At 42.4% G+C, this 23,701-nt stretch overlaps 3 protein-coding genes, 1 non-coding gene and 1 pseudogene across 4 annotated transcripts; 1 reads left to right on the top strand and 4 right to left on the bottom strand.

Annotated features, from left to right (window-relative positions):
* Positions 1–635: 635 nt before the first annotated feature.
* LOC125417382 (histone H2A type 1-E-like) lies at positions 636–1,076 on the bottom strand. Its single transcript, XM_048460914.3, has one exon. The coding sequence runs from the start codon at positions 1,074–1,076 to the stop codon at positions 684–686; it is 393 nt and encodes a 130-aa protein (XP_048316871.1). The 3' UTR covers positions 636–683.
* A 270-nt stretch (positions 1,077–1,346) lies between these two features.
* LOC125417397 (histone H2B type 2-F-like) lies at positions 1,347–1,898 on the top strand. Its single transcript, XM_048460940.3, has one exon. The coding sequence runs from the start codon at positions 1,371–1,373 to the stop codon at positions 1,749–1,751; it is 381 nt and encodes a 126-aa protein (XP_048316897.3). The 5' UTR covers positions 1,347–1,370; the 3' UTR covers positions 1,752–1,898.
* Positions 1,899–5,636: 3,738 nt separating this feature from the next.
* Trnas-gcu (transfer RNA serine (anticodon GCU)) lies at positions 5,637–5,718 on the bottom strand. The gene has a single exon. It is a non-coding gene; the product is annotated as a tRNA-Ser (tRNA).
* A 6,793-nt stretch (positions 5,719–12,511) lies between these two features.
* LOC125417483 (vomeronasal type-1 receptor 4-like) lies at positions 12,512–13,417 on the bottom strand. Its single transcript, XM_048461069.3, has one exon. The coding sequence runs from the start codon at positions 13,415–13,417 to the stop codon at positions 12,512–12,514; it is 906 nt and encodes a 301-aa protein (XP_048317026.3).
* Positions 13,418–22,576: 9,159 nt separating this feature from the next.
* Positions 22,577–23,507, bottom strand: LOC125417484 (vomeronasal type-1 receptor 4-like; annotated as a pseudogene).
* Between the last annotated feature and the right edge of the window lie 194 nt (positions 23,508–23,701).

The following is a 23,701-nucleotide window of genomic DNA, read 5'->3' on the forward strand; positions in this document are numbered from 1 at the left end:
ACGGTTTCTCGATTTCTTATTGTCCTGGAATTCTGTAGACCAGCTTGTCCTCCAACTCACAGATCCGCGTGTCTCTGCCTCCCATGTGCTGAGATTAAAAAGGCGTGTGCCACCACTGCCTGAAGTTTACATAAATCTCCTTGTCAAGACATAAATTTCACATGTGAGGTGAAGGTGGCTCCACAGTATTAAGGGAAAAAGCGGCTCCACTTGCTTTGCCGATATAGCCACGCAGAGCTCTCCGTGACATATAAGGAAACTAAAACCCTGACCCTAGCGTGAATTAGTCTCTAGATATAGACCGCCAAATCCAGTGGCAAGGGAAGGGTGTGGCCTATTGTCTTTGATTCACGAAACAGAGTGCCCTGCTTACGCCAAGTGTACCCTTTCTATAGGGGTGAGCTTTGTGCACTGCCCCGGGAACCGGACTGTGGCATGTTTCTCCTCTAGTCTTATGTCCGGAACATTTTAGTACTTGAAAGCCACGAAACAAGTCCGGACTCAAATAGGTTCCAAAAGTGTTTAACTAACTTACTAAGTCTGGTTTGCTAAAAGGGTAAAACGGTGGTTTTTCATATATCTGTGTTCCACTCGATGACAAAGATAAATGTCAAGCCTCTTTTTAGAAAATGTGGGTGGCCCTGAAAAGAGCCTTTGTTTTAAGGTTCAGTGGGAAGCTGGTCTTATTTTCCCTTGGCCTTGTGGCTGCTCTCGGTCTTCTTGGGCAGCAGCACCGCCTGGATGTTGGGCAGGACGCCGCCCTGCGCGATCGTCACGCGGCCCAGCAGCTTGTTGAGCTCCTCGTCGTTGCGGATGGCCAGCTGCAGGTGGCGCGGGATGATGCGCGTCTTCTTGTTGTCGCGGGCCGCGTTGCCAGCCAGCTCCAGGATCTCGGCCGTCAGGTACTCCAGCACGGCCGCCAGGTACACCGGGGCGCCGGCGCCCACCCGCTCCGCGTAGTTGCCCTTGCGGAGGAGGCGGTGCACGCGGCCCACGGGGAACTGCAGGCCGGCCCGGGAGGAGCGGGTCTTGGCCTTGGCGCGAGCCTTGCCGCCTTGCTTGCCACGTCCAGACATCTTTAATAGGAAACAGCCGTTAGCAACTGTGTAGACAAAAGTGGCAAGAGCTTGGATTTTATAGTTTTCGCTGGGCGCGAAAAAGGACCCTTCCGATTGGCTGTCTTCTTCTTTTCACTTAGACCAATAGGAAGCGTTTGTGTCGGTACGTATTTCTATTGGACAATACTCAAGATGACATCACGGAAATAGCACCCACTCAGAAGTCTGTTTTTCTAAACCTCATTTGAATAATTACTTATTAAAAGAAAAGGGCCAGCAGGCTCAGTGTTAGTGATCCTGTAATTTGCCAATATGCCTGAGCCTGCGAAGTCCGCGCCCGCCCCGAAGAAGGGCTCCAAGAAAGCCGTGACAAAGGTTCAGAAGAAGGACGGCAAGAAGCGCAAGCGCAGCCGCAAGGAGAGCTACTCGGTGTACGTGTACAAGGTGCTGAAGCAGGTCCACCCCGACACCGGCATCTCTTCCAAGGCCATGGGCATCATGAACTCGTTCGTCAATGACATCTTCGAGCGCATCGCGGGGGAGGCGTCGCGCCTGGCGCACTACAACAAGCGCTCGACCATCACGTCCCGGGAGATCCAGACGGCCGTGCGCCTGCTGCTGCCCGGGGAGCTGGCCAAGCACGCCGTGTCCGAGGGCACCAAGGCCGTCACCAAGTACACCAGCTCCAAGTGAGCGCGCCGACCTCACTCTTAACCCAAAGGCTCTTTTCAGAGCCACCTATCTATTCGAGCAAGAGAGCTGTACTTGTTTTACGGCTTGTTTTAATCCTTATTCCCCTGCCAGGTCGAAGATCGTTGCATACAGACATCTTGGGATAAAACTGGGGCAGAGTGACTCTGTTTTGCTGCTTTGTCTACACCATGGTTGGTGCTAGATGTGTTCTTCTGCAGTCTTTTATTCCCAGGAGATTTCGCTTGTATTAACCATAAACAAAATGTGCTATTAAAGCTTCATGTCACGTTAAATTGCTCAATATTCAGCTGTAGAGCCCCAAATGTTTGATACCTGGAATTCACTGAGGATCTGAAAGGTTTTGGCAGTTCATCTGCCGTTCCCGAGTATACACACTTGTAAACTCAGTTCAGCTCCACTCCACATCTAATTGTATTTTGCATTCACCTCCGCGGTCAGGTATCAAGGTGTTGGCCCCCAGTGCAACCAAGACTGCAATTTTCTGGTGGCCCCATGACTTCTGCGGGGACAGCAGCCCTGCCACAAGGTGCCAAACCTCAGCTTCTCTGACCTTTCCAATCCATTACAACCGAGGCCGCATCTTCAATGGCCTCTCCTTGGCCACTCAGTGCCAACCAACCCTTAGCAGTTCTTTGTGACTCCTTCATGCCTTTAAAACCAGCTCATTAATCTCTGTACATTCAAAGACTTCTACAGTCCAAAGCTCCAAAAATGTGTCCACAATCCTGTCACAAACCTCATGTTCAAATCCATCACAACAACACCTCTCTCTCTCTCTCTCTCTCACTCACCATTTTTTTTTTTTTTTTTTAAATTCTAGTTTGGTTTTGGTTCTTTGGACACCAAGCAACTTGAGGAGTAAAAAGTTTATTTGGCTTATAGGTTATAGTCCATCATCTGGGGAAGTTGGGCAGAGTTTAAGGTAGGAACTGAAGCAGAGACTATGAAGAAATGGCTTGCTCAGTTACCTACTTTATAGAACCTAGACCCACCTGCGCAGGAATGGCACCACCCACAGTGGGCTAGGGACTCCGACATCAATTAGAAGCTAACAAAATGTTTCAGGCATGTTCATCCCCAAATTTGATGGAGGCTGTTAGGTATGATCTTAAGAAGAGCCTCTCCGCCGACGCAAAATAACTCCAATTAGACCAGATTAGACCAAATCAAAGACGCCCACGTTTAATGAATGCAGTGCTCCCAGGTGGTCGGGAGCATGGAGATGTGGGGGGGAGTAAGGCAGAGAGGGAGATACTATGCAAAACCCAGACCATGTGTTTCTCTTTTCAGTGCGGGCCTAAATAGCCCTTGAGAGTGGTTCTAACCCTCCCTGGGGAGGGGTCAGCCCTTGGCGGGCTCCCTATGGTGCAATCCGGACCAAGGCAACTCCCAGGGGGAAGGGGCTTAGGATGGATGCCAGGGACTGGGGTGATGCTTCCAACCAGAGGTAATTTCTTAGTTGATATTCCCTGTTCCCAGGTGTGTCAGATTGACAACTGAAGCTAACTATGACACTTGGCTACTTAGAGATCTATATAAACATTTTTATTTATTATATGGATTTAAATATGTTTAGGAGGAATAGTAACCAAATGTCCAGTGGATATGAGAAAATCTACATTTAAAAAAATTATTGTTAAAAAAAAGAAATGAAGTAATCAGTCTAGTGCGGTGGTTGGCAACCTTCCTAAGGCTGTGGTCCTTTAACACAGTACCTTATGTTTATTTTGTTGCTATTTCCTAACTGTAATTTGCTACTGTTATAAATCATAGTGTAGATGGTTTTGGAGGTTGAGGTTTGTCAAAGGGGTCGCGACCCACAAGTTGAGAACCACTCTGCTAGATGTTAGTGTTATAAGCTACTTTAACATTTCATAGCCATGAACTGGTAATGTTTCTTTGTAGCCATGTCTGCTAAGATGCTTTGGCAAATACTCATGATTGCTCTCAGTGTCTTGGGTGTCTTCAGACTCCTTTCTGAGTCAGTGATGCGTTAGGTAGTAAGACAACGTGAGGAAAATGTTGGTACTTGTTGAAGCGTGTGTAATGGACACTTGGAAGGACACTATTCATATTTTTGTGTAAATTATACTTCCATTTGTCTATCCCTCAGCCAATCCTATCCCTTCTATATGAAAGAAATCTGGTTTCAATTAATAAGCATAACTTCTCTCTTGGTCAATAAGGGGCCATGCTGAGAGGAATCAATTTGTAAAGAGAAATTCTATTTTAAAAAACTGATCAACGTTCTAGATTAAATAACTGATCAACGTTCTAGATTAAATAACTGATCAACGTTCTGGATTAACTCCAGCGATGTAGCCTCAGGTCTTGTAGCTCAGCGTCTGGGAATCACAAAAAGAGGTGGTGCAGGCCATGGTCCACGGGACGATGGAGTCATGCTACAGAGGATACTGCTTGATAAAGTTCTAGTGAATCTTCACCAGGGGATTCAGATGCTGGGTGCTGTCTTTTACTTTCATTTTTAGAAGCAGATGTTTGCATGATGGGGAGTTTTCTGCCTATGCAGCCCCTGGGGAAATATGTTCATGTCCCCAAGGGGAACTTTGAAGACAAGGGGTCTTGGTTGAAAGGAAAGGAGAGTCACAGTAGGAAGAGTCTTCCTTATGCCCCAAGAACTGTGGCACCAATAGGGCAGATTCTGAGAATTTTTTTTTTGCTCAGCTCTGGATACAAATGTCATAAATATATCCTCTTCTGTGGAGCTGTCAAGGTTAATTACGTCAGAAATGTCACCACAGGCTCGTGGGCCCCTATAAACCTGTTCGCGCTATAAATCCCTGTCTCCAGGGTATGCAGCATGCAAGATATGGGTGGTGGGGTATGGATTCCTCCAAGCGGGAAAAACTCAGTTGCTCATCTTCCTGATTTGGACACACTACTGTCCAATACCGGAGCCTTTATAGAGAGAATAAGAATAGTGTGGGTTGATGGAAAAAAAAAAAACGTGGTGTAAGGATCTTGCTCTCTGGGATCCTATGAAAAGAGCAGGCCCTATTTTAAAACTAAAGAACAGAGAAATGCTGTGATCAGCCAGCTAAGTGCTTATTATAAGACGTTTTGCAAGGCTTGCATTCTAGAAAACAACAGATGATTCCACACATCACTTGATTAAGACAAAAATAGCTTCAGACTGTCTAAACATTGTAAGTGCATGAGCAGCCAGCCTAGACATGGGCTGTAAAAATAGTTTTATGCCTGATTTGACAGACACTGTCCCAAGGTGTTGTTTCAGATAAGACTGTTCTGTAATTTTTCTTTTCACCCTGAACATTTGATGAGAAAGTAAAAATGGGGTCTGGGGCTCTGACGCTGGCCAAATGACTTGATGTGGTCAATATGGTGTATAAAGAGTCTCTCTGATTGGTAGAGAGAACAGCTGAACCCTCTGATGTGCATTCGTCTCTTTCTTCTCAGCCGACTCCACACCCCCTCTTTGGAACCTGAACCCCACTGAAGCTGGATTTCAGCAGAGAAGAGATCTGGGAGGAACTGCTGGCCCTAGGGTGAGTTGGCAGAATTGGGGTTGTTCCGTTTGAAGAGTAGCTGAGAAGCTCTGGCTCCATCTTGTGGCCATTTAGGATAATGTAGCTGGGGTTTTTAGGTAACAGCATATAGAAAAGAGCCCAATTGCTCCAGTTAGAGGAACTCACCAGGAGAAACTGCATTAAATTGATCAGGCCAGGAATTTGGCGCACATCCTAGTAACAATGGGCACCAAGTCAACTACGATGGTTAAAACCCAAACAGAGCTTAATAATATGCTGGAGCCAAGCGGCAACCTGGCAAGGTTTGAATTTACAACTACATATAAACCTTTTGTTTTAAATAAAAGGCCTGAACCGACGAGGATGGGATTCGAACCCACGCGTGCAGAGCACAATGGATTAGCAGTCCATCGCCTTAACCACTCGGCCACCTCGTCAGGACATGCCAACTGTATCACGTGGCTCCACCAGAGTTTTCTAGCATCACATTGTGGTGCTCAGAGGAACACTGGGGGCAGTAGGGGACCCGTACTTTGTCCCCAGAAGAATGAACTAGAAACCGAGAAAATAAGAGCGGCGAAAAAACTCCAGCAACAACAGCAAAAGGAACTGGGATGTGTGCGCTTTCGCAGCGTTCAGAAAAACAGTCACCTGGATAGGACCTCCGGGAAGAAGTGTGTGATCGACATGCTGGAGAGGGCGGTGGGTGCGGCAAAGGTGGGAATGACAGAGGGCCGACAGCGCCCCTGAAGCCCGTGACGCGCGCGGGTTCCCACCCCTGTGTGTGTGTGCTGCCGACCTCTCTGGAAGCTACTTCTAGGAACGGGGTCGCTGGCTCAGAGTAGATGGTACTTAGGATCTGCGGGTTCTTCTGTTTAGTAGGATCCCTGGTCTCTTCTCCCAGGCTATCGACACTAGAGGGACCTTGATTTCTTTCTGGCTTGCCTAGTTAAGATTTGATTTTTCAAGGAACGCGGTGCATGCGCGCGCGTGGACCGAGAGGCAGGCAGAAGGGCCGGGTGGAAAGGAGGGTAGGGTGGGTATAGGATGACTCCGGAAAGGAAGGAGATGAAAATGACTATTTCAGTTGTTTTTGTTTGTTTTTGTTTGTTTTAGGATATGAATAATGAATAAAATAAATAAACGTGGATAGGGATTACTGACCAATCAGGGCCATAAACGTCCGCTTGAAAATGAGTTAACAGTAAATCTTTCTCTTGTTGTTTTGCTTTGCTATTTGTTTTGTTGAGAGAGGATGTAGCCTAGGCTGGATCCAAGCCCTCCTGTTTCAGGCTTTCCAGCACTGGAATTATAGACATGAGCTACTGTTTCCTGCTTGAGAAGTATGTTTCCTTCCCTTCCTTTCCCCCTCCTCCTCTCCCTCCCTCTCTCTTTCTCTCTTTCAAGATTTTTTTTTTTTTATTTTCGTGTATGTGTGCGTGTCAGTGTGGAGGTATACATATATGTTCATGAGGATACCGGAGGGGGGCCGAAAAAGGGCGTGGGATCTTCTGGAGATGCTGGGACCAACACATGGCATGCTTGACAAAAACCAAGCCAAACTGAGGGCTCTGGGGCTCTCCTGAGGTCCTGATGCTTAAGGCAAGCACTTTACTAACTAACTGAGCCATCTCACCAACTGACCACCCTGCCCCTACGCCCCCTCCCACCACATTTTTTTTTTTTTTTTTTGTTGCTGTTGTTAGTTGACCTGCTTTCTGCCTTTTCTTCCACGGTGTTCCCTGAGACCGGATGCAGCTGTGATGTAGCTGTATCTGCTGGGGCCGGATTCACCACGACCCGTGGACCTCTGCATCTTGGGATGGTTTCCATGTGCTATAAAGTGAGGTTTCTCTGATGAGGGGGACCCACATTTACCTGTGGGTCCCCAGATAAGATACTGGTCTGGCATAGTGGTGGTAGCAGATTCTTTCCTAAAGCCCACAGCGTCAGTATTCCCTGGGAAGCTGGCTAGGTATGGAGCACCAGGCATGCTTTCCCTCCTCTGGAGTGGGACTTAAGTTCGACTAGACAGCTGTGGGTTGGCACTGACACCTGAGTGCCACTTGCTGCACCTTTATGCATGTTCTGGCTACTTCTGCTGTTATATCAGCTTGACCTAAGCTAGAATCCTCTGAGAGGAGGGAACCTCAACTGAGAAAGTGCCTCTGGAAGATCCAGTTGTAGGGCATTTGCTTCATTAGTGGTTAAGGGAGGGCCCAGCCCATTGTGGGTGGGGTCACTGCTGGGCCGGTGGTTCTGGATTCTATAGGAAAGCCATGATGAACAAGTCAGTAAGCAGCACCCTTCTGTGGCCTCTACATCAGCTCCTGCCTCGATGTTCCTGCCCTGTTGCGTTCCCGACCTCACAGTTTTGATGATGTTGACTGTTCCATAGAACTGGGAGTGAAGCAAACCCTTTCCCCACAAGTTGCTTTAGATCATCACAGCCATAGTAACCCCATTGCTAGAGTAACCCTAACAATTGTAATTTACGTAACACTGTCTACGCGGATAGTGGTGCTGGTCACTTCTCAAGGAGAAGGACAGATTGTACACTTTCCAGAGAAGAGGAAAGGCCAAGCAGCCTTACAAAAGCAGATGGCAGCCCCTTTCTTTAACTATGTTGTCTTAGGTTAGAGTTCCTCCATTTACTTTCTCATTCCTATGTAACCTAGTATTTCCTAAAAAAGTTTCTTAGGGAATTCATTCTATCCCTATTTTGACCAAAAACTTGTTTATAATTTTGTCTTTATCTGCAATCGCAGAATCTAACATGCGTATAAATGCTAAAATAGGCATCTTTCTCCTTACACCTCACAATGCCTCAGATCTATGGTAATGGCAAACTCTTCCCTGTACAGGTCAGGCTAGGAACTGGCAAAACCTCTGGTCTGTGTCGGAATGTTGACCATGTGACAAGTTCGAGTATTTCCAAATGATCGACCAGTATGTGCAAAAGCTAGCAACTACTTCCTGGGTGTTTATAACCGGAGACTTCCTACAGAGACCTCTTATTACTACAGAGTCTAGCTAACCCCTCCTCCTGCACTGTAATGAAAAACATACTGAGGTTTCTGGTTGCTGCATACTTGGTGCCACTCAATCAGAATGCTCACAACCCATCTAATCCCAGCTTTTCTGTGTGTCTGCCTGTCTGTCCTTCATTCCATTGATGCCCCCAGTCAGGTTTCCAGGACCAAGCTATGCAGGAGGTGACAGAAGAATCAGATAACCTGGAACCGGAGTTACGGATATTTGTGACATGTGGGAGCTGGGAGTCAAACTCAGGTTGTCTTCAAAAGTCACTGAACCATCTCTCCAGTCCCGATATTAAACCTTAATGAAATGTATGGTTTACAAATATATTCTTCCAATCGAAAGGATAGGTTGATTTTTCATTTCCATTTTTATTTTTATTATATTTATATATTTATTGAGAGAAGATTTTGCTAGGTAACTCAGGCTGGCCTCAAACTTGTGACCTTTTCGTCTTAGCTTCCAAGTGATACAAGTATATATTACCAAGCCCAGAAGCTTTAAAATATAAGTACATTGTAGAATGGCTAACTTGAATCATTAATGTATGCATTATCTCACATACTTTACATTTTTTTCTGTGATAGAAACATTTAAAATCTACTCAGCAATTATATATAGTACATTGCGAGGGTTGGAACAGTGTTTTAGTGGTTAAGAGCATTGATTGCTCTTGCAGAAAACTCGCTTTCAGTTTCTAGTAGCCACGTGGCAGCTCTCAATATCTGTAACTCCAATTCTGACTTCTGTGGGCAGCAGTCACGTGGGTGCAAAACATGCATATATGCCAGTAAAATAAGCATACACAAAAATATATGTAGTACGTTGTTATTAATGACGGTAATCATAGTCCTAATGTTGCCTAATTGGTCTCTTGAATACATTCACCTTGTCTAACTGGTTAGTTTTCCTTCTGTGCTTGGGTTTGGGCCCAGAGACTTATGACTGCTAGGCAAGTGTTATACCTCTGATCCTTTTACCAGTATCTCCCAAAACTTGTGAGTCCTCAGTCGTGGTCCCACTGTTCTGTCTTCTTAAGAATGTAAACCCTTATATAACTGAAAGCATGTGGCATTTTTCAATGTCTGCATATTTTACTGAACATGCTGTTTTCAGATACCAGGATTTCCCTCCTCCTCCTCCCCCTCCTTCTCCTTCTCTTCTCATTTTTCTCCTTTTCCTCCTCATTCTCCTTCTCCCTCATCTTCATCTTCTTGTCCTCCTCCTCTTCTACTTCTTTTGCTTCCTCCTCCCCCTATTCCTCCCTTTCAGGCTACGAAAGAGCTGTTTTATCTCTCTCCCCCATCACCACCTTTATTGTAGGTTGGATGCTTTGCTTTTTATTTATTTTATAATTTCTTTCCTTTTTTTGTGATGATTTTTTTTATCCATTTGTTTTTCTATTTTAACATTTTTATTTCAGCATGCAGAATAGTTGGCTTCATTATGGCATTTTAATACCTGCGAGGCTTTTGTTGACCCTCTCCCCATCTCCTCCTCGCCTATTGTTTCTCATTTCCTATTTCCACCTAAACCCTTAGGATTTCTTTCTTTTAGTGGATGAATAATATTTTATTCATTTACATATGACAGTTTTATGCATTGATCAGACACTTAGGTTGAATCCGTGTGACTAATGAATGCTTTTACGACTGAACATGGGAGTACAAGCGTCTCTACCATTCAGATTTCATTGGATTATAAAGAAGAAAACTACATTTATCTTAAATGCAGTCAGTGATTCTTAGAAACAGTACATATCTACAAAAGTCACACCTGAATGTTTCCAGTAAGCCAGAAACCCTTCCATGTTCCTCTTCTGTCCTGTCCTCAACAGGGCAGGGAAATTCCCTGCCATGAAAGACCCTACCTTCTTCCCTGCCATGAAAGACCCTACCTCTTCCCTGCCTTCTACGAGTTTGACATGCTATTCCTGCCAATGGGATCATTGACAAGCACTATTCCTACATCTCTCAGATCTTCAACACAGCCACCAAAATATGTTTGAGCCAGACACAGTGGCATATACCTCTAATCCCAGCAGCTGGAAAGTTTGAGGCAGAAAGATCAAGAGTTCAAGGCCGGTGTGGTGGTTTGAATAAAAATGACCTCCATTAGCTCACAGGGAGTGGCACTATTAGGAGATGTGGCCTTGTTGGAGGAAATGTGCTTTTAGGAGGTGAACTACGAGATCCCAATTGCTCAAGCCAAGTCTAGTGTGACATTCACTTCCTGCTGCCTTCATATCCAGATGTGGAAACTCCCAGATCCTCTCTAGCACTGTTTTTTCTTGCATGCCACTGTGCTTCCCACCGTGATGATAAAGGACTAAAGCCCTGAACTGTAAGACAGCCCCAATTAATTGTTTTCCTTTATAAGAATTGCTGTGGTCATGGTGTCTCTTCACAGCAGTAGAACCCTAAGACAGCCAGCCTCTGCCTTAAAGCAAGTTGAGGCCAATTTAGGTTACATGAGACTGTGTCTCAAAAAGAAAAAGAAGAAAAGAAAAGGAAAAAGAAAAAGAAAAAGAAAAAGAAAAAGAAAAATTTCAATAGCCAGAATATTTGTTTTTATTTTTAGTTAGGTGTATGTGTCTGTGTACATGAGCACAGATGTCTGAGGAGTACAGATGTCTGAGAATTCCAGAGGTTCCAGATCCCCCTGACCCAGAGCTGTATGCAACTGTAAACTACTTTATGTACTGGGACTCAAACACAGGCAGGTCCTATGCTAGAGCAGTATGTGCTGTTTACTGCTGGCTTAGCTCTTCAGTTTCCTCATAGTTTTTTTTTTTAAAAAAAAAAACAACAAAAACTCAGAGAGGTAAAAGGAAGTACTTATTAAACTTCTGCTACTCCATTGTAATAATTCTTTTTTTTTTGTATTGTGGAAGTGTGTGTTGAGGCGTTGTTGTTGGGTGTGCTGTTGTTGATGTTGTTGTTGTTGAGGGTGAAGTGTGTTTGAAGTGGTGAGTGTGTATAAATTTTGTTGAGGAGCGGCGTTGGTCGAGTTGTGCAAGTGGAGAGGCAAAAAAAGAAAGTGTAGCCCAGGCTGGCCTCGAACTTGTGATCCTCCTGCCTCGGCTTCCTTCAGCAAATCCTAACGGCGTGCGCCACCACAACCGGCCATTGTAATAATTCTTATAGCTATTTTACTCTCGCAAATGATGGAAAACAAATCTAGTTAATGATATTACTATATTCCATTATTTTTACTTTATTTTATTATTTTATTTCATTCCATATCAATACATTTTGAGTTTATTTATTATCTTACAAATACCGTACCAAAAATCTTTAGAATTTTTCAAATTACATTTATTTGTGGGAGAGGGGCATGCCCGTGTCATGGCACACGTGCAGAGGTCAGAGGACAGTTCAAGAGAGTCGGTTTACTTCTTTAACCACAATGGACCTGGGGCTGGGGCTTAGGTCAGTACCTTAGGTGATAGTGCCTTTTCCTGCTCTGCTGCTCTCCTAGTCCAAAATCCATCCTATTGCAAGTGTGGAGCTGGGGATATGTCTTCAGTTGTGTTTTTCTCTCTGGTTTGGTTCTGGAGGTTGAACCTGAATCTTGTTCATAAAGGAAGTCACTCTGACACCGAGCCACTCCCCCAGTCCTGCCTGGACATTTTCAAGTAGCTAACAACTGCTCATCTTGTTTGATATTTAGGTAATGTGTTTGGAATGTTACATATAATTTGCAAATTGTACATATCTAGTGACCACCTATATCTGAAGGATTAGTTCTAGAGATGAGGCTCCTGAGTCAATGAGATTCAGTACAATAATTTGTACAGGTTCCTGTTACATCACTCTGTAAATCTTCACTACCTGAAGCTCAGTGGAGAGAGACCTCCATCTGTCTGTGCAGAGTTCACACTGAAGGACCTCCATCTATCTATGCAAACTTTATACTAAATGACCTCCATCTGTCTATGCAGAGTTCACACCAAATGTTCACAGATGATGTAATAGAAAAAAAAAGATCCCTGGTCCCTTTAGTCCCCCAGGATCTTTGTGTCAGATACAGGCTGCTTGCCACAGCTCTACTGTGTGAGACTATCTTTACCTGCTTAAGCTTTTCTTACTTGATTGAAAAATAAATACAAGGAGAAGAAAATACTAATGGTCATTTGAAACCTTTCTTTTTTTTTTTTGAAGAGGTCAGGACAACATGGCTTCTCAAATCTTACCGAGCACACCAACATTTAGCCAGATGTCCATCCCTGTGAATCAGTATCCATGGACTGAGAACTGCATAACCAATGGTCAGAAATTCTTGAAAATTCATTGTTAAGGAGTCATTCTTCCAAGAGAAAGATAAATGTAAAGAAACAAAACAATCTGTCCAGTAGAAGAAAAGAAAACAGAGCATCAGAAGGAGGACACTCTGAGCAGCTCTCAGCTCAGGGGGAGTTCTGTAGAGAAACTTGGAGTTCTGAAGGTAGAGGACATGCTGGTGGTGCTTGTGGAGAAGAAATACCATGTAGCCACTGGCCCCTCCCATGGCTCCCTGAAACACAGCATCTCTCAGGACCATGAGCATGAGAAAAATGTTGTTTATTTTCTGACTTTCTTTTCTGAAATAACAATATCGATCATTAATACTCAGTTGCAGTGTGTTTGTACCTCTGTTTCTGATGGAATGGAGGATGTTCATGCTGATCACAGAATTGAGAATCCAAAAGAAAAGCAGGGAGAGAAGCACATACTCTGGAGACCTCAGTTTGAGACTCCCCCACCAAGAGGCTCTGGGGCTGATGATGATGGCCTGGACCACAGTGAGGAGACCGCTGGTGCAGATGGAGAGTCCACGGGCCACCCTTCTTAGATAAAAAATAATGAGACAGCCTAAGTCCCCTAGGAAGTGTTTCAGACCTAAGGCTGCAATTGTTATTTGCGTGCCCTTGAGCAAAAGCATTATAATATTTGTGAAAGCCAAGTGGATGAGAATAAGATGTATGGATTTCTTTCTAGAGCTCACAAAAGTGCATATTTGATTGACAAAAACAGAAACATTAGCCATAGTGCCAAGTCCAGTTGGAAGAAGAAATATTGTTATTTCATCAACATTCAAAGCCATTTCTAATTTCATGGGCAGAAAATTTTGGATCTTCCAAGTAGAGTTTGAGGAAATGATGTGTATCTATAAAATGTACTTTATGTCATAGCGTGTTTCTGGTATATAAAAGACGTCCCTGACATGCATTGAAACAATTTTTCTATCTAAAGAATTATACTTTCTTTTTTTCTCCTGTTAGTCTTTATGGGATATCTTGTACCTGAAGTGGGATCTGTGGGAGAACATAAAAATATTTGAAATTACAAAGCATATTTGTCATAGCAAATTAGATTACATGTTCAGATGTTTACATATTCCATGTATTTTGAACCTCAACATGTGTTTAAATAAAGTCAAGTGTTCACCAACTTTGCTTTTCCTATTGAATTTTGTTGCTACCCCTGTGATTCAGTTCCCAACAACAGCTTCCCTTCCCCTCTCTCCCTTCTGCACACCTAGTGAACAGACACTTTGGTAAAAAATTGTGTCAAGCATGGTGGCTCACGTCTGTAATCCCAGCACTTGAAGAAGGGTGAGGCAGGAGGATTACATGGGATTCACTGCAATTACATTCAGACTGACCAACACAGAGAGTTTCAAGTCAGCCATAGTCATATAACAAGACCTTGTCTGAACCCCTACCCCAAGAAAACCCTAGAACACCCCCAAAATAAAACAAAATAACCCTATCTTACAGCATCAACATTAGCCTCTTTCAGAGTGCAAGACTTTCCTGCTTCTGTAATGTCTTTTGTTTTGTTGCTATGTGAGTTTTCTTTTAAAATGAACATGGCAAAGACCTGTTTTATGTACTGTCTCTAGTTACTGTGTCTTTGGTTCATGTATCTTTATACTTCAGAGGTCACTATGCCTGTCTTTTATCTTTCATCTTCAAGATCTCTGGCAGCGAGAACCATGTGAACATTGACTTGTACCTTAGTCTGCGATGACACAGCCTCATGAATGGAAGCATCAGGTACCTTCTTTCAGCCTTGGTTTCCATGACTGCAGAATGAGAGGTTACAATCTCTAGCCACACATTAAACGAAGCATGCTGTGATTTTAAATTCCCAGTCCATACTGCACTAAAACACCAGGCATGTTAGTAAGGACAAGGAAGTTCAAATTAGGGCTGATTAAAAACTTAGTTAGAGATCTAGAATTCTAAGAAAAAAATTTCAGACTCTTCCCCACTATCCTCAAGACATTAATAAATACTTTTATGTTTTTACGATTTGGGTCTAGTGTTTTCCATCTTTCCAGGATCCCTACCTTAATGTTAGTGAGGACCCAAAGCCCCCAGTCAGGTTTAGGGTAAGCTTTGAAACACCTATTACAATGCTTCCGTTAGTTTTTTTCTGAACAATTTGAATAGTAGCAAGGGTCAAAGTGGGGAATTACGCTCCTAAATAGCTCTTGAATTATTATTGGAGACTACTTAAAAGGCCGTGGCTTACACTGAGTTATGTAACAACCCAGGCAGGCAACTGTGCCCATTTCAGACATGTTAGTTCTCCCAACTGAAAATGGCAACAGTGCTTGATGTTTCATAAAACTAAGTCTAGCTTACAATAGATTACATTAGCTCTTAACCTGGTCAAGCATTAGTTTTCTCCTTCATCGTGATATATAATGATGAAATTGACTCAGAGGTATAGTATGTTAGCTATGAGATTGGGAGAGACTTTGAAGATGAGTGCAGAAAAAGAATTAAGACACACACACACACACACACACACACACACACACACACACACGGTGGGAGGAAAAGGGGAAAGATTTGTGGAATTAAGATCTTAACGGGCAAAGACAAAGTTTGTCCATAAGTAAGAGACAAATATGCCGTGAAGAAATTCTGTGAGAACTGATAATGGTGTCTGTCAGTCATGTTACAGGTGAAAGCAAAGGCTTAGAGAAGAGAAATGTTTTTGCTTTCTTTCCCCCTAGGAACTGGAAAAGCTCTTGCATCAATTCTTATTCTCCCCCCAAATGAAAGAGGCGACACATGCAAAGACCCTCCTTGAGCTCTCCAAAGGCACTGGCTCCTAAGCAAGGAAGCCTGGCACTTAACCATCTTTCCGGCCCGTAGCACATACCTGTGGAGATCAGCTCATCAAGTCCTATGCCTCACAGTCAAAGAAAAACCGGCTAATGTGCTTCTGAGGGAAATTTTCCCGCCCACGGAGGACTACTAAAGAGTGGTCAGGTGTGCTCAGGGCAGCGACTGCTGTGTAAGCCCGTCTCTGGATTCAGTCTCTGGATAGGGGAGCCTTCCAGGGTTGTATTTGAATCTTCTGGATTTAAAGAGTTCTTGTTTTCAATAACAAGAACTGTCACTGGGCTTTAGTTTTCTGTTCTCAGTGTGTAGGGGAGAAGGAAGCCCTCTGCAGAATCTTGTCCCTGGAGTACAACTCTCTCCCTCCCTCCACAATTACTACCTAGGTTTGTTCTAGAAGCTGTTTCAGTCTTAATTGGAATTTAATTACTTTATGCAACAAACTGTGGAAATGATCCTTGAAGATGCAGTCTTGAGTTTAATTACCTTAACAGAAGGACATGCAGCGAGGGTCTGTGTCTCGAGTCCCCGCTGTCTCCAGTCCTCTCTTCGCCTTCACCAAGTTCTGTAAATTAGAAGGAGACTAGCTTCCCAGGCACAGAAGAAGCAATGCCCTGTTCCTTCCCTTGACCTGTTCCACACATGAGAGTATGACCCATGCCATCCATCTCTGGAGATGCCACTTTCTGAGAAAGTCTCAGATACACAGTGGGGACAGAGGGGTTCTCCTTACTGTAGGCACCTTGATGTTTCAAAGTCTTTCATGAGTGATTGCTTCCTTTTTTAAACAACAGCTGGGACACCCCCAAATGTCCAAACTGGGAATTCCATGTGAAAGATGAATCTTGTCCCATATCAACAGTCAGTATGTATGAGAAGGTTATTGACTGAATTATTGATGGAAGCAGTAAATTTACTCAGGGATCCAAATTACTAGGTGAATTTAGGATAAGCTGTGTTCTGCAAAATTGTGTGTCCCTTATTTGATATTGAGTTAGAGTTTATCTTTGAAAACCTTAGTACATTCCCGCCAATTCTACCTGTCTTTCCAGCAGGGGTCAATACTGTCACTACTTGGTGGAGAACAAGTAGGCACAGTTGGTAATGACAGAGTCCATCAAGACTGCAGGGTCCCAGCCTTCTGTGTATTTCAAGATGGGATTCTCATGCTGCATTACCAAGAGGAAAGGCAAGGTGAGGTCTTGTGAGAAATTTTCTCTGGTCTATGATGACATGTCTACTGGTGTGTTCAATGTGCAGTCTTGTGCAGGCAAACATATTTTGAGGTTTCATGGGTGTAATATCCCTGTCATGTTTAGAAGGCACTATCTCTCAGCAGGGGTGCTGATCTTCTGACACAATCTTTTTTGCCCCCACTTCTTAAAAGTCTTGAACCTTAGTTGTAGGGGCTGTATTGTGTATTTATCAGTTGAAGCTGGGCACCATATATATATGTATATGTATATATATATGTATGTATATGATGAGGAGTTTATTATTTAGGGTTTTCGGTTTTTGCAATGACCATAGCAACTTTTATAAAGGAATACATTTAATTTGGGGCTGGCTTACAGTTCAGAGCTTTAGTCCATTATTGTCATGATAGGAAACAGGGTGTCATGTAGGCAGATATGTGGCTGGAAAGGTATCTGGGAGTTTTACATCCAGGTCAGTAGGCAGTAGGAAGAGAGTGACACTGGTCCTGGCTTGCTTCTGAAACATGAAAGCCCACACTTAGTGACAAACTTCCTCCAAGGAGAGACCACACCTACTCTAACAAGGCCACATGCCCTAATACTTTCAAATAATGCCACTCCCTATGAGCCTGTGGGGGCTGTTTTTATTCAAGCCACCACAGTGGGTGAGGCTATATTTATCTGTTGGTATGAGCACAGGTATTTGGAACAGTTTAAAGCAATGCTGATTTAGAAAAATGGCAGTTGTAGGTTTCTCCCCTACAGTCTATGGCCTTTCCATCTATGGGATCTTGGCTAGGTTTATAGCTAGGGTCAAGTATGAGTTTTCTCCTATTGAACATCCATCCCTTAAATCCAATTAGACAGCTATTGGTTATCCCCAAGATATAATGTTGAACCATTAGAGAGATCTTCCCAGGTCAGCCATTGTGGTTTGTAGGGTTTGCAACTGAATACAACTGCTGCTTGCTTTTCTCCCTTAGCAGTCAGTGTGTACACGATCTTATAATTCTATTGAGAGGTAGCTCTTAGAGAGGAGGCTTCCAGGTCCATACTCAGTTTGATTCCCCCAAGTCCTTTATGTGAAGTTTGTGATACCTTCAGCAGTAGGGTCTTGCCTTCAGGTTCTGGGAGGAACAAAAGATGACAGCCATGACCTATATTGTTTTGGGGTCTTTGGACAGCTTTGAGCAATAACTCAGAGAGCAGTGTTTGTTGTTGTTGTCAGTGGTTTCTGGGAGAATTATTATCTTCTGTGTGGGGTACTGTTTAAATTGTGTGTATGTGTGATGTATGTGTATATTTAAGTGTTTATATATGTTAACAGAGATGAATAATATGTATTTTTGAGTCAGCTTATAGAGTCTCCCTATAGCCTTTTCAAAATCCTTCACGTTGTCTTTACTCTCTTTCCCTTTTTCGTATTACTTTCCATCATCTTCCCCTTGTGCTTCTTTATTTTTACAAAATATTTATTTTTCAAATGATCTTATGAATTTTTAAGTGATGGGTAAACATTTCCTAGATATTCCTGTATTTCACTTTAACTAACTCATTGTTCACTTGGTATTTAATAGATTCCTTCATAAGGCTTCTGGCTTCAATGAATTTGCATAGTCTATGTGGAATCCTTCAAAGATCAGTATTAGATGGTTGTAAATGTCTGAAGAGGGGGAAGAAAGATTCAGAGAGATTCAAAGAGTCAAAGATGATGGATCTGGTTCACACACACATTAGTTAACATTGTAAAAAGAGACAATAAACCTGTAAACATGTTGATCATTTATTTATTTTTAAGATTTATTTATTCATGTTGTATATACACACATATATTCATATATATGAATATATATCCATATATATTCATGTATATATTCATATATATTCATGATAAACACACACACACACACACACACACACACACACTCACACACACAGCATGATTGCCTGCACGCCAGAAGAGGGCCCCAGATATCATTTCAGATGGTTGTGGGCCTCTATGTTTGCTGGAAATTGAATTCAGGACCTCTGGAAGAGCAACCAGTGCTCATAACCTCTGAGCTACCTCTCTCCAGCCCTTGATCAATTATTTTTTTTTTAACAATCCACAATGTGCTTGTGTATGTGGGGGCACATGTGTATACACATGTGTCAGAGTATCATTTTAAACACTGTATAATCTTAGCAATCCACAGCCTTGCATTGTGGCTGTGAGAAATCATGTAATGAGAAGGGACAGCCTCAGCGTTCTGATGACCTCTCTGAAGGGGCTCTCCAGTGGACATGGAATCTCCCATCAATCTGTGCCAATATGATTATGAGGGGATAGGGAACAAATGATGAGACTTACTCACCATAGAGAAGGTTGCTATGGTCATGAGAATAACAGTGATCAGAATAATTCAATACAGAGAACCCGTTTGTATTTTGATCAGCTGATCATGGTATCTGGTAACTGTAAAACTCGAGTGGCCTAGAATTCTTCATGATATATATATCTACACACACACACACACACACACACACACACACACACACATGAAATCACCAGTTCTAGATTCATTTGACTTGAAACACTAGAACTGTTCAGTGAGTTCTCAGATATGAGTCAGTGTTGAGTCTCATAGCTCCTGCAAAGAGGGTGAAGCCGGATTCCCTTTCAAAGATACTGCCACAAATACATACTGTCAATCAATTTTCCCCTTCTTGCACAAATGAAGTGTACTCAATTCTTAGGTTACTTTGTGGTGAGAAATGAACTTATTTAGGCCTTTCAGATTTGATAGGACAATAGTCTAAAATGACATTTGTTTTTAGAATTTTGTTTTTAGAGTTTTATATTATGTTTGTGAATACTTGCCTGTTTGCATGCCATGTCTGGAAGTTGGAAGAAGGTATCAGAGCCCCTAGAAATGGGGTACAGACCGTTGCCAGCTGCCTGTTGGTGCTGGGAATTGAAACAGGGTCCTATGGAAGAGTATTCAGTGCTCTTAACTACTGAAACAACTCTCCAGTCATGGCACTAGCTTGTAAAGGTGTATTTGTAATTTTAAAGGTAAAAGGTCACTGTTCCCCATCAATCTGAGTTGAGGTTTCACAAGGAAAGGTGATCAATGAAGGCTTTATATAAAATTCAGATTGCCTTGTGAAGATGCCAGTGTTATTTGATAATCTATATTTATTTATAAGTAGTCTCTTGTTTCTCCAAGGACACTTTTAAAAATTTATTTATTGTTTTAACCTTTAGCAGTTTATGATGTGCCTGGGAGTGGACTTATTACTTTCCTGCTGAAGGCTTGAATATTCTCTCTCTCTCTCTCTCTCTCTCTCTCTCTCTCTCTCTCTCTCCCTCTCTCTCCCTCTCTCTCCCTCTCTCTCCATGTAAATATGGAGTTGATGTCTAGAGTCATTGTCCACTATCACTCTCCACCTTATCACTATTTTTGTTCACATCTGTGTGTATATAGCATGCCCATGGAGGTCAGAGGGGATCTTATGGGAGTAATTTCTGTTCTTACACTATGTGGGTCCCAAGGACTGAACTCGTTTCATCAGGCTTGGTGGCAAGTACCTTTACCTGGTGAGCCATCTCACCCACCCTATACATCTTGTCTTCTGAAACAGGAACTCCCTCAGAGCTTGTAGATTGGATAGTTGTCCCATGAGCTGGCAGGGTCTTTCCTACTACACCTTCTCAGTGCTAGAGTTGCTTCTGTCATTATGCCTGGCTTGCTTTATTCCACATGGAACCTAGCGATCTGACCTCAGGTTCTCAGGCATACACAGCCAGCACATTGCTGAGAGAGTCATCGCCCCAGCTCTGCCTCCACCTCCTTCTCCGCTTCCTCTTTTATTCTCTACCTTCCTCTTCCTCCCTTTCTTAGCCCCGAATCCTGAGATAGCAGGCATGCACACCCACACCTGCCAAAGTGCTTTGGTCTGAAGGTACCTGGTTTCAAGCATTTTTTTTCAGTCATCATTTGTTCAAACATTATGAAAGGTTCTGTAGGCAATAATCACTGCGAGATTCATGTTCTTATTTTTATTTTACTGGCAACAAAATCAATGAAGAGAAGAAAATGAAAGTCACTTGATGAAACTACTATAAATTCTATATTTTCAAATTCTGTTCCTTACACATGTAGATTTGCAACAGTTTTCACTTAGCATTTCCCTTAGTTTTATTTATTTTTTACATATAACTTTAGAGCCATTTTAATTTTGATTCAATTTTGTTTTTCCGGAGAGAAGCACCAATTTAAGAAACTCAAAATCCGGTCTATCCTTCCTGATGCTGAATCAATGGTCAAGCATCTCCTGTCTATTCTTAACACTCAGCAATCTTCTCTTGTGGTTCAGATTTTACACACTGTTCTTCACACCATCCCCAGGTTCTTACACCACTTCCTTGTGAGTCAGTTCTCAGAAACTGATTTAGAATGTGCTTGTGTGGTCTAGTCTTAATGAGATACATTTAAAGCTTTTAAGAAGAAAACCACAAAACTAAGATAAATAATATTTTTATATTCACACTGCAAAGTCATATTTATACTAGAAACTAGTTTAAGGAACTATAACATAAAATTATAACAGAAATTGCTAACACTTTTTTTTTGTTCAACCAAACACAAAATAAATATGTATTCACCGTTGTAAAACTGAACCATGGTGTACCCAAATGTTTACAGGGGTTCTCGCCAGAGGTGATAGAAATGCTGTTTTTCAAACAGGGTAAAAATACGTCTCTGACAATTCTAGAGTTTGATGTTTAGAGGTTGTATAATAAGTTATCTATCAGTAAGAATTTATCATAATGGGTTCATTCAATAGCTGATAACTGGAACCGTATTCTCTACCCAGTACCTTATTGCATGAATCCAATTGCAGAAACTGTCAATTAAATTACAGTAGAATCAGATCCTTTTGCAGTTCTTTGGGGACAGAGAAATGGATAGTGTTGTGGATCCCTACAAAGGGCAGCTACAGACAAGTCCTCTCTTCTTGAAAACTCATTGATTTATCCATACTGAAAATAGGGGAATTCACATTTTCATCAATGCAGCAGTTATGCGAGGGTCTAGACTGAAACTTTCCTGTGCATTCATTATCTTATTATCACACAGTGTATAATCTATTTTCCTGTAGAGTCCTCATGCACCCATGAAATGTCTCAGTGCATTGTTGTCAATGGATTCTACCGACTGAAATTGCACAGTACCTGTCATCCCAGATGAAGGTGTTTTGATTCTTCATCATTTCTTTACAATTCCTTTCTATAGCAGGATAATTATTAACCTTCTTTTTTTGTGCTTAGGAAACTAATCATTGTGTTTATGAAACTACATTTTTCCTCATTTTCAGAAGTGTTGTTTACTTGGGATCAAAAGTGAAAAAAATGACAATAATTGTAAAAATAAGACTTACTGATTTTTTTCGTGTAAATTTTCATAATAGAAAGTTTGGGAGAGACACAAGAGAGTTGGCTTTGTACTTAAGAGCACTGTGTGCTCTTCCAGAGCACCTAGGTACAATTTTATAATATATAACATTTTCCCCGATAAAATTCTCAAAGAACAAATGTTCTTGTGGCTATAGTGCTAAGATAAGAAATTTCTGCCAGAAAAGAGAGATACTCTAGTTCTCTTGATAAAATTTACCTAATTTGTTCTCACATATCCTACTGGAATCACAGTCCTGAGAAAACCATTTTCACAATCTGCAATCAAAGCCCCTTATCCGGGGTGTCTAGCTGGAAGAGATATCTATATCGCTGTAATTTGCTTAGATCTCTTTCAAATCAAGGCTATGAGTCACCAGGATTACTGTTTAAGAATAAAAACATGTTTAAAGTGTTTTGCTTGGATTTCATCTTACCCACAATACTACAGAGCTGAGAATTCTTTCATGCTTATTAAACAGATAAATGAGAAAGACAATTTCTCAATTTCTTCCAGTGAGTATGCCAACACTCAGCCAAAAGTCTATCCCTGTGAATCAGCACAAGGGGGCTGAAGATTGCATAACCAAGGACCAGAAATTCTCTAACAATTATCATCTCAGAATCGTTTCCTAAAGAGAGACTTAAAAATAGAGAAAAAGCACAGTCAGCCCAATAGAAGAAAACAAAACAGAGCATCAGAAGGAGGACACTCTGAGCAGCTCTCAGCTCAGGGGGAGTTCTGTAGAGAAGCTTGGAGTTCTGAAGGTACAGGACATGCTGGTGGTGCTTGTGGAGAAGAAGTACCATGTAGCCACTGGCGCCTCCCATGGCTCCCTGAAACACAGCATCTCTCAGGACCATGAGAGGGAGAACAATCCATTTTGTTTTCTGACTTTCTAGCATAAAATGACAATAGCTGTAACCATTCTTCAGCTGTGATATATTCAGGTTTATACTTGTGATGGAATGAATTAGGTTCATACTTATTAAAGCATTGAGTATCCAAAAGAATGAAAAGAATGGAAGGATGTGCCATGCAGACTCTGGCCTAAGCCTCCTCCACTGGGATGCTCCTGGACTGATGATGATGGCCTGGACCACAGTGAGGAGACTGCTGGTGCAGATGGAGAGTCCACGGGCCACCCTCTCCAGGTAAATTAGAATTTTACATCCAATGTCATCTAAGAAGTTTCTCAAACCAAAAGCTACCATTGTGTTTGGCAATCCTTTTGCAAGAAGGATTATGATGTTTGTGAAAGCCAAGTGGATGAGAATAAGGTGTATGGGTTTCTTCTCAGGCCCTAGGCACCAACTGAACATATAATTCACAGAAACAGAAATGTTCCCCAGTGTGCCAAACACAGTCATGAAGAGGAAAACTATTTGCTTAGTAAATCTCAAAACCATTTCTTCCTTCCTGGGAAGAAAAATTTGTATTCCAGGCTGCAAATATTTTTCAAGAAAGCATCAGAAATATTAGACATGGACCTGAAAAGCACACTTTTCACAATAGCCTTTTCTAGTTTGCAAGAGGCAGTGGTGGACACATGTAATGTTGCAGGTTAGTCCTTGAAAAGCCTCCTTTTCCCCCACCGCAGACTCTGGGATATTGTGTGTGCTCTGAC

The sequence above is a fragment of the Myodes glareolus genome, chromosome 14 (genome assembly GCF_982192425.1).
Source record: "Myodes glareolus chromosome 14, mMyoGla1.1, whole genome shotgun sequence".
NCBI classification, from domain to species: Eukaryota; Metazoa; Chordata; class Mammalia; order Rodentia; family Cricetidae; genus Myodes; species Myodes glareolus.

Excerpts from the sequence above, each read along its gene's own strand:
- LOC125417382 (XM_048460914.3), bottom strand. The coding sequence starts at position 1,076 with ATGTCTGGACGTGGCAAGCAAGGCGGCAAGGCTCGCGCCAAGGCCAAG.
- LOC125417397 (XM_048460940.3), top strand. The coding sequence starts at position 1,371 with ATGCCTGAGCCTGCGAAGTCCGCGCCCGCCCCGAAGAAGGGCTCCAAG.
- LOC125417483 (XM_048461069.3), bottom strand. The coding sequence starts at position 13,417 with ATGAAATTAGAAATGGCTTTGAATGTTGATGAAATAACAATATTTCTT.